General features: G+C 36.3%; 1 protein-coding gene across 1 annotated transcript in view; it reads left to right on the top strand.

The window, feature by feature from the left end:
- Nucleotides 1-24: 24 nt before the first annotated feature.
- dpysl2b (dihydropyrimidinase like 2b) overlaps nucleotides 25-10,112 on the top strand; it is a 28,183-nt gene continuing 18,095 nt past the window's right edge. Inside the window, exon 1 of the mRNA XM_079804936.1 lies at nucleotides 25-309. Within this exon, the coding sequence (XP_079661062.1) occupies nucleotides 268-309 (42 nt within the window). The 5' untranslated portion in view covers nucleotides 25-267. The remainder of the gene's footprint in view (nucleotides 310-10,112) is intronic.

The following is a 10,112-nucleotide window of genomic DNA, read 5'->3' as shown; positions in this document are numbered from 1 at the left end:
TCCAGGGCGGGGTTGTGCGCATGCGCGCTTCTCTCCTCTATGAAAATCTCTCGTTTTGTCTCAGACAGTCTGGGTGGACTTGGTGCATCAGTGGAGAGGAGATATTGGGCACAGGTCCTTTGTCCTTTACATTTCCAGCGCTTTTGCCTCTTCCGTTCGCCGACAGCAAAAATTGTCCTAAACCGAGCCATTTCCCCTCCCAAACAGATCGTTGCATCCATTATTACTGTGATAACGGTTCGTCAAAGGGAATAGAGCAGAACGAAGATGTCTGGCTATCAGGGCAAGAAGAATATTCCCCGCATAACCGTGAGTTATGGAATATCTTCTTTAATCATTTGCTTGGTATAAAGCATGTTTAGAGATGTTTCAAATCCTGAGAATAAATGTGTTTGATTTGCAACGCTCGTGAACGCCGATTCGAGCTAAACGCGACGCTCGAGAACGCTCCGAGAATGTTACGTTACTCGGATGCTTGGAGCCGGTTAGCTTGTGATTTTTTTTAAAGCGAAATTCAGCTGTCAAAGTCTATCATATAGTTCTTGAAGCGGTACTGCAGCATTGGTTTGAGATTCACACCCCATCTACATCGCGACGCAACAAAACGGAAACGTTCCCTTTATAATTAATGAAGCTGTTTGCAGCGTTACCTTGCTGACTGTTACACTCTTTAACGAATAAAGCATATGAGTCCACCGTTTATCTAATAATTTCATTTAAACAACCAACGATCAAATCTAGGCTATTTGACCAATGTGACTTTTACGCAAACAAAACGCACACTAACGTGTTTCAGGGAGCGGTAGGCTACAGGATAATGGAAAAACGCATGGAAAACCTGGGGGAAATTATCATATTTCCTTCCTCAGTACAGTGGGCTTGATTTATAATAGGTGCACTTCATGACCTATATGTATTTTTGCATTTGGCCAAGCCATGCATTGAAATAACTGTGTAGGGCCACAATACATTATCGTGCATCCCCACCCCTCTGATTATAACATATATGTATGGCATCACAATGCACCTAATATGATCTGTTTTATTGTAATACATGCTGCAAATAGCTGCTCGGAGACGGTCGAATGGAGCTCCCACTCGGCTCGGCTGGTGGCGGGTGTGCCTTTGTTTCTTTTCAAAGGAAGCACTTTCAGCTGAGGTTTTGCGGGAGAGCTTCAGGACACCCTTTTAGATCCTCTAAGCTATGTTGAATGAGAAGTAGGTGGGCTGTGGTTTCCATCCAGCATGTTAGGGAAACCACATCCAGCATGTTAGGGAAACCACATCCAGCTCTTACTAAGATCTAAGAGGTTGGAGGAAAGCCAGTCCGAGGCTACATCCCTATAGCAAAAAGATTCAAATATGCTGCAAGGAATGCATTCAGATAAGAAACAAGGGAGAATATTGCGAGGAGAATGCCCCATTTGAAGCCTCATGGAGAGAAATGCTTGTGGAGTCTGTGCCACACCCCTAGTCTTTTAGTGTTGCGCCTATGGCACATCGTAAAGTATTAAACGCTTCGAAACAGATCTGTCGATTGACATCCCGAGTGCAAATGTCTCCCGGTTTTTGCATCCGTTAACTGTAGTCACAGCTTGGCCCCATCAGTCGTCACCTCTTGTTCTCCCTGTACTGGAATTCATGTGCAGTCTCGACCCGAAATTGCTCACTGCGGACCTCCCAAACACTGTGACACAAAGACCCTGTGCATAAATATTGTCCTTCTGAAAGCTTCAGCACAATTGGGTGAATTGTTCTGGTGCTAGTTGTAGAACGCATATTTAAGAGCAATTGAAATGGCCTTGCAAATGACAGACACAAACTCGGATTGACCTTATTAGATCTGTACTTCCTGTCTTTTTTCCCCCTTCTCCTGCATAAATAGATACAGGCGTGGTTTGATGCACACATAGTTGACACACAAGCATATGGCAGCATGGCTGGTGTGATGTAGGCTGGCTGGAATGGTTAATGGGTGGGTCTGGGCGGACCAGCTGCATTGGTCAGCTGCGCAGACAGGCGGAGGAAAGTGACTGACACCTTCTTGTGCCCCATTAAAGATGAATGTTAGCTTTAAGTCACCACCTGCCTGGTCACTTTTAGCCGTAGTTATGAGGTCAGATATCAGTAAAGAATTTTTATGGTCATAAATTAATTGACTGCATAGGTAAATTCAATTATTTTCATGTTAATAACTTGCAGGCGTTGTTACATAACCACGTGTTATTAACTTACTTGACGGATGATAGTTCTTGTTTGCCGTTTCTAGATTTTTCAGCATCAGACCTACAATAAAAGACAAAAATAAATCAATTGTGAGCAAATATTTAAATGTTATATTTGCTTCAATATTAATTAATTTATTTACTAAAGATGAAAGTTTGATATTTTGATATGTATTTATTTTTGCCCTACTCAGTTATTTATAAAGCAAATATATAAATAAACATTACAAAAAAATCTGTAGTTAGTAAATGCATTTATTTAGAAAGTCTTATTTGAAATATTAGTAGTAGTTAAATTACCTTGGTAAAGGAAATAAATAAATAAATATTTATTACAGTAAAACAGTAAATAAATTGATTTTTTTTTATTTAAAATGAGACTATCATCTGTTAAAAATATTTAAGTATTAAATATTACTTAAATATTGTAGTATTTATGTAAATACTACATATTTAACTAATATTTAAATTTAAGTAAAAAAATATGTAAGTAGATAAGTAATGTATTTACATTAATTTATTTTCTAAATAAAGGTGATAGTTTTATTTTAAATATGTATCATGGTTCTGTAGTAATTAAAGAAATTACTTAAGTAAAGGAAATAAGTACACATTCAATATTTTAGTAAATAAATGAATACATATTTATTTATGATATGACTATCATCTGTATTTAGTAACTATGTAAGTAATGTATTTACAATATATATTCATTTATTTACTAAATAAAGATGGTATTTTTATTTTAAATATCCATCATGGTTCTGTAGTAATTAAATACATTAGCCTACTAAAGTAAAATAAATAAATACATATTTATTCAAATAAAATATAATATTTATTTAGTAAATAAATAAAAAAATATATGTATTTAAAACTCAGCTATTATCTGCATTTAGTAAATCTATAAATAGTAAATAAGTATTGTATAAATATTAAACATTTATAAGAAATCTTTGAAAAAATAAGGAATTAAGATTATATCATAATTCTTTTGCATGTACTTTTTTGAATTTTGCAGTTATTGAATCTACAGGGTAAATGATTCCAATAAAAACCTTCCTCAGCCCATGCATCTGGTTACCATGGCAACCGCAGCAGCTCCAGTGCAACCCAGTAACCTGTCCCAGAATGCTCTGCTGACCTGTTGTTGTGTCTCATGTTCACGCCCAGCACAAAGCACAATCTCTGACTCATACCTGCCAAATAACATAGTGACTTCATAGGGGAAAAAGGCACCATACGCAAACATACAAGGCACACTTTCAGTTTTCTTTGAAAGAGGATCATATGCGGATCAAGCTGGCAACTAGATTCTGACTCAACTAAATCTGTTTCTAAATCAGTGAGCGATGGAACTGCAAGTTAAACCCCCAAAACTGGAAGTCAGTCAACTTGGATTATTATTTCTCGAGTGGGAATGAGCACGAAGCATCACTAAATTAGTCTGTCCTTTATGGTTCATACCATACTATTAATATTCATGTGACATGTTATGTTAGCATGTCTGTTCAAACTCACGTTATCATTTATGGCAAGCAGTGGTCATTATTATAAACATGAACCAGAAGACTTCCTGTGAGTGTTCTCACGCGCTAGATATCCAGCATTGTGACTCTGGAAAAGGTCCAAAAACAAGCACCAGTTCATGGAGTCCTTGTTTTTTTTTTTCAGACTTCCTCTAGTTAACATTATAACCTTTCAGATGATGTCACAATGCTTTAGCCCGGCATAGACGGCTGTGATTGGTTGGTTTGTGCACAGGGACTGAGGAAATGGATTGCACTGATTGTTGGCGTTATGTAATGCATGTTATGAAGCAGCTGTTCAGTGTGGCTGACCGCCAAAGCCACTTGCATGGTCCCAGAAGCCCCTCTGAAAAGATATGGACATTAAAAGTAGGAATGTGTTCTTCTTCTGTAGAAGCTGATGGTTTGTCTATTAATTAAACTCACTAAATACTAAAGGAAATGAAGCATCGTTTCACTGTAAACCTGAATAAGTTGGCAAAACTCAGTTACATCAAAATTTCCAAGTTAAGACATTTTTAAGTAAGCAGAACTTACATATTTTTATTTTGTACTCAGACATTTTAATTGATCTTGAAATATTTGAGTAAGCTACACTGAAAAAACAGGAAAACACATGTCCAATTTACTTAATCGTATTATTTGTGATCTACGCAACAAATTTGTGTTTCTCTTCTTAACATGATTTCATTGCTTTCGATTAATATCTAAATAATTCTCTAAAATGTGCAATCTACTAGATTAAATTATTTGGGGTGAATGTGAACCAATTAAGTACTCGAAAATGATTTTTGCTGAAACTGTAGTTCCCAGCATGCTTTGCTTGGGACTTGACGACTAGAGTAAAATTGTTGAAATTTAGTGTTATTTTATGTGTTTTTGGGCAATATGAGAAAAAGGGGGAGACTTTTTATTGTTTATTAGTGTTTAATGTTTAATTTTGTTGGAATTATTCGAACCATTTAAATTACACTGGGTTACCATAGTGGAGAAGAGCGGAGCGATTGCTTAGGCTGTGGACTGACTCAGCACATGTCATTAATGAGTATTTTCTCACTTAAAACATATATGATGTGCTATTGCTGGCAAATATAATGAAAGCTACTGAGTACTGTGTTATAGATCAGTAAGTGACAACAAAAATATAAAAAAATAAACATGTGTTTAGATTAAAGAGGCAGGGTCTTAAGCCCCCGTGTGCACCACTGTTGTTAGGGAGCCATATTAAAATCATTGTGAGACTACTCAATTCGGTTACTTAAAAATTACTCAATTCCATTATGTTGAAATTATGTGAACAAATGATGTTTGTTTAACTTAATTGAATCATGTGGAACCGATGTACATGATTAAATCATGTAAATCCAACACACCATTTTTTTCAGTGTAGTTCATTCATTTAACTTAAAGTTATCATGTCATCTCAATTTAAATATTTTTAGTAGAGGAAACTTGGCTAGCTTTAACTAGCTAATTCAGTAAATGCTAACTTGCTAATTGGTAACAATGCTTTGAAAACATTCACATAGCAATTGACCGTTCGCAAAGACCCGCCCCCTTTAGTTACCGTTGCTATGTCCGACAAGCCGCGCTCTCACACCACACGCATGTTCTCACGTAGTGAAAAACACATCGCAGAGCAGAGAGGATACTGACAACGCACTGACAGACAGGACAGAGCAGGTTACTTTTAATATGAATTAAAGTCTCAACTCTAAAATGTTGTAATTTTTTAAAGAAATGTATACAATAAATACCGTTTTTTTGGCTTTTTAATGTGTGGTGACACAGGTCGCTGTAGTGCCTCAGTTAAAGCTGCTTGTGATGTGAACCGATCATCTCTTCCTTCTAGTTAATTTATTGTATCAAATAAACATGAATGGACTAAAGAAGGAATGTTGTTTCAACCGCGGAAAGACGTCAGTACACACCGTTTTTCAAGTTCAAGTCCACCAAAGTTAATCTACAAACTCTCTTGACTGCTTTGTCGGACAAAAATGGCGAATTCGGCGAATGGCGGATTATGATTGGTCAGATCGCCTGTCAATCAAACTCCCGGCGAAGGGTGAATTGCTGAATGAGCACAGCAATATACACTCACCTAAAGGATTATTAGGAACACCTGTTCAATTTCTCATTAATGCAATTATCTAATCAACCAATCACATGGCAGTTGCTTCAATGCATTTAGGGGTGTGGTCCTGGTCAAGACAATCTCCTGAACTCCAAACTGAATGTCAGAATGGGAAAGAAAGGTGATTTAAGCAATTTTGAGCGTGGCATGGTTGTTGGAGCCAGACGGTGTATTTCACAATCTGCTCAGTTACTGGGATTTTCACACACAACCTTTTCTAGGGTTTACAAAGAATGGTGTGAAAAGGGAAAAACATCCAGTATGCGGCAGTCCTGTGGGCGAAAATGCCTTGTTGATGCTAGAGGTCAGAGGAGAATGGGCCGACTGATTCAAGCTGATAGAAGAGCAACTTTGACTGAAATAACCACTCGTTACAACCGAGGTATGCAGCAAAGCATTTGTGAAGCCACAACACGCACAACCTTGAGGCGGATGGGCTACAACAGCAGAAGACCCCACCGGGTACCACTCATCTCCACTACAAATAGGAAAAAGAGGCTACAATTTGCACAAGCTCACCAAAATTGGACAGTTGAAGACTGGAAAAATGTTGCCTGGTCTGATGAGTCTCGATTTCTGTTGAGACATTCAGATGGTAGAGTCAGAATTTGCCGTAAACAGAATGAGAACATGGATCTATCATGCCTTGTTACCACTGTGCAGGCTGGTGGTGGTGGTGTAATGGTGTAGGGGATGTTTTCTTGGCACACTTTAGACCCCTTAGTGCCAATTGGGCATTGTTTAAATGCCACGGCCTACCTGAGCATTGTTTCTGACCATGCCCATCCCTTTATGACCACCATGTACCCATCCTCTGATGGCTACTTCCAGCAGGATAATGCACCATGTCACAAAGCTCGAATCATTTCAAATTGGTTTCTTGAACATGACAATGAGTTCACTGCACTAAAATGGCCACCACAGTCACCAGATCTCAACCCAATAGAGCATCTTTGGGATGTGGTGGAACGGGAGCTTCGTGCCCTGGATGTGCATCCCACAAATCTCCATCAACTGCAAGATGCTATCCTATCAATATGGGCCAACATTTCTAAAGAATGCTTTCAGCACCTTGTTGAATCAATGCCACGTAGAATTAAGGCAGTTCTGAAGGCGAAAGGGGGTCAAACACAGTATTAGTTTGGTGTTCCTAATAATCTTTTAGGTGAGTGTAGAACATTTTAAAGGATTAGTTCACTTTAAAATGTGTTTTAAACATTTTTAAAACGTGTTTTAAACAGTGTTTTATGCTATATAAAGATGATAGTTTTATGTTAATATTTATGTATAATATATTTATTTTTGCATTACTCAAGCAATTATGTAATTAATTCAGAAAGATTATTTTTCATTATTATATCATCTTTGTGTAGCAAATAAATAAATATTTTTTAAATTCACTTATTTTCATGTTAATCACACTACACTGTAAAAAAAATCCCCGTAAAATTTACGGGAAAAAAACGGCAGCTGTGGTTGCCAGAACTTTACCGTAGAAAATACGGCAGTAACGTTTTAGGTTTTTAGGGACAGCACCATATAATTTAAAGGTTTATAATGTAATAATTACGGTTAAAAAATGTTCTCATAGAAAATGATCTCATGATTTACCCACCCTCAAGCCATATTGGGTGTATATGACGTTCTTCTTTCTGATGAATACAATCAGAGTTATATATAAATATTCTGGCTCTTCCAAGTTGTATTATGGCAGTGAACAGGGCCCTTCCACCACACCACCTTCCGTATTCAACTTACGAAACAGGCATAATTGGTGTAACGTATGACGTTGGACACTTTTGTTTTATTTTGCGTTACACTTTCTTTGTAAGTTGAAAATGTAAGGCAATCCGCCGGAACTAGATATTTTACTTTATACATTTTTAAGTCAAAGTCATATACACCCAAGATGGCTTGAGGGTGTGTAAATCATGGGGTAATTTTCATTTTAAAGTGAACTAATCCTTTAAAGGTGCGGTATGTAGGATTGAATTTGGTACTGCTGTCCAAATTCTAAATATTGGAGAGCGTTGTTTCCCCCGCCACACTGTAGGTTGTACACACACTGTAAAGCCACACTGTAGGTTGATGAATTGATTTATTTGTGTTTTAATATGCTCTCGTTCATAGAGATTTTTCGATGGATGCTGAGGCTTTTTAGGTCGGGTTGAATCTGCGATCTCTGACCTATTTTTTATGCTGGCTTCCATGGCAACAATACGCTGTGTTTTCCGCCAACTGGCAACCTGTGGTGTCAAAATACTTTTGGGTAAACTGGCAAAGTGCGTTATCACACAGACCAAAACAAAAACAGACATTCCGACATGGAACGCACATTTCAAATTAGAATAACTGGCTGTAGCATTGTTTTTCTGAGAAACAAGTTGGTGAATTTAGCATGTTTCCTACATATCTGCAAATATATTATGGTATTTTTATGAAAAACAAAAAAAAATTATTCAAAAACGTACATACAGCACCTTAAACATCGGTTCTCAAACCAAGTATGTTCCACTCGTCACCATGATGTTAACCCCCCAAAAAACCCAACATAACAGAAACTCTTCTAAATAAGCATTAATCACTACTAAATCTATCAGAAAAAAACATTATATAACACTTAATTTTAGTGCCATGGCAAAGCATGCTGGGAAATAGAAATCCTTGCCCAGTTTCAGTTAAATTTAAGTTATTAAAAGAAACAAGTTCATAAAACTCAAAACAATGAAAAATTCAGATTACTTCAAATGTGTCAGTTTTGTGAACTCAAAATAAATAAAAAATATTCGAAAAACCTTTTGTTTAAGTTTGCCCTATTCAAAACCAATTAATTAGTTTGAGCGTTAGGGTTTACAGTATGTATTTGGCGTTGTTTTCTTCTAATGTTGGCCTGAGATGTGTATAGTAGGAGATGTCAGGTCACTGGAGTATTTTCTTTCATCACTAAGTGAATCAGGGCAGGGCTTGGGAAGCCACCCAGGGCCTCATGTTGCTGGGTTGCCAACAAGCACGCAAAGAGGCAGAAACGCAGACAGAGCCGCCTTTGTCCCCGTACGATGCCGAGGGCCTTGTGACTGGAATTGTTCCACTGCTCCCCTTTCAGAAAAATGAATGTTCTTCTGGGGCTCTGAATGTAAAGATAATCCTGGGTGGTGGCGTCCGTACCGGGGTGTCGATCCAACTTTACCCTTCACACTGTAGAGAGGCATAATGCTGTATGGAAAGATAAAAATAAACTATTTATATCTTATTCATTCATTGCTTGGGAAATGTATAAAGTACCAATTTGGGACACTTTGGGACACTGGGATGACTCGAGCGAACTATTAACAATTCATTCTCGTTCACTTTATTGTACTGTGTATTTTTTTTGTTTTTGTTCAATGCAGTGTGAAACTGCTTTCCTGTAGCATTTTATTGTTTAGACCTAATGAACAAATACGCCCCTTTCATTGAATGAGTGTTTTATGCTATATAAAGATGATAGTTTTATGTTAATATTTATGTATAATATATTTATTTTTGCATTACTCAAGCAATTATGTAATTAATTCAGAAAGATTATTTTTCATTATTATATCATCTTTGTGTAGCAAATAAATAAATATTTTTTAAATTCACTTATTTTCATGTTAATCACACTATTATTGCATAATCACTTAATAACTGACTTAATAATATATAATAGTTCTGTTATCGTTATTTGCAGTTTCTAGGTTTTTGTGCATCAGACATACTGTAAAAGACCAAATTAAATAAATTGGGGAGTAAATAAATAGTTTTTTTATATATAAATTTATTTGCTTCCACATTTATATAATTAAAATTCTTCATTTATTTACTAAAATTTTATTTTATTATATATATTATTTTAATTTATAATTTATAATTTTATTTTATTTTTTCTTTACTCAAGTAATTATTTATTGAATTACTACAAAAGATACAAGTTTTATTTTAAATATCTGTAAAAAAAAAAAAAAAAAAAACTTAAAGATCAAGATAAAAAAACGAACAAACAAAACATCTGTATTTGGAAGTAAATAAGTAATAGATCATTCTTGTCCACTTGTACTGTATCACCGTTTTCATTCACTGACGTGTAAAAGACAAACCAATAGAATTCGAGTGCAGGCTGTGAAGGAGCATTTCATTGGTTTATCTACTGAATGAACACGCCCCCTTTCACAAAATGAGTCAGTGTTTTTAGTCTGATCGAGACTG

This window comes from Gobio gobio, assembly GCF_949357685.1.
Source record: "Gobio gobio genome assembly, chromosome: 22".
Lineage (NCBI taxonomy): Eukaryota > Metazoa > Chordata > Actinopteri > Cypriniformes > Gobionidae > Gobio > Gobio gobio.
The sequence above is the reverse complement of the archived record's forward strand: the minus strand, read 5'-3'. Positions and strand labels throughout refer to the sequence as shown.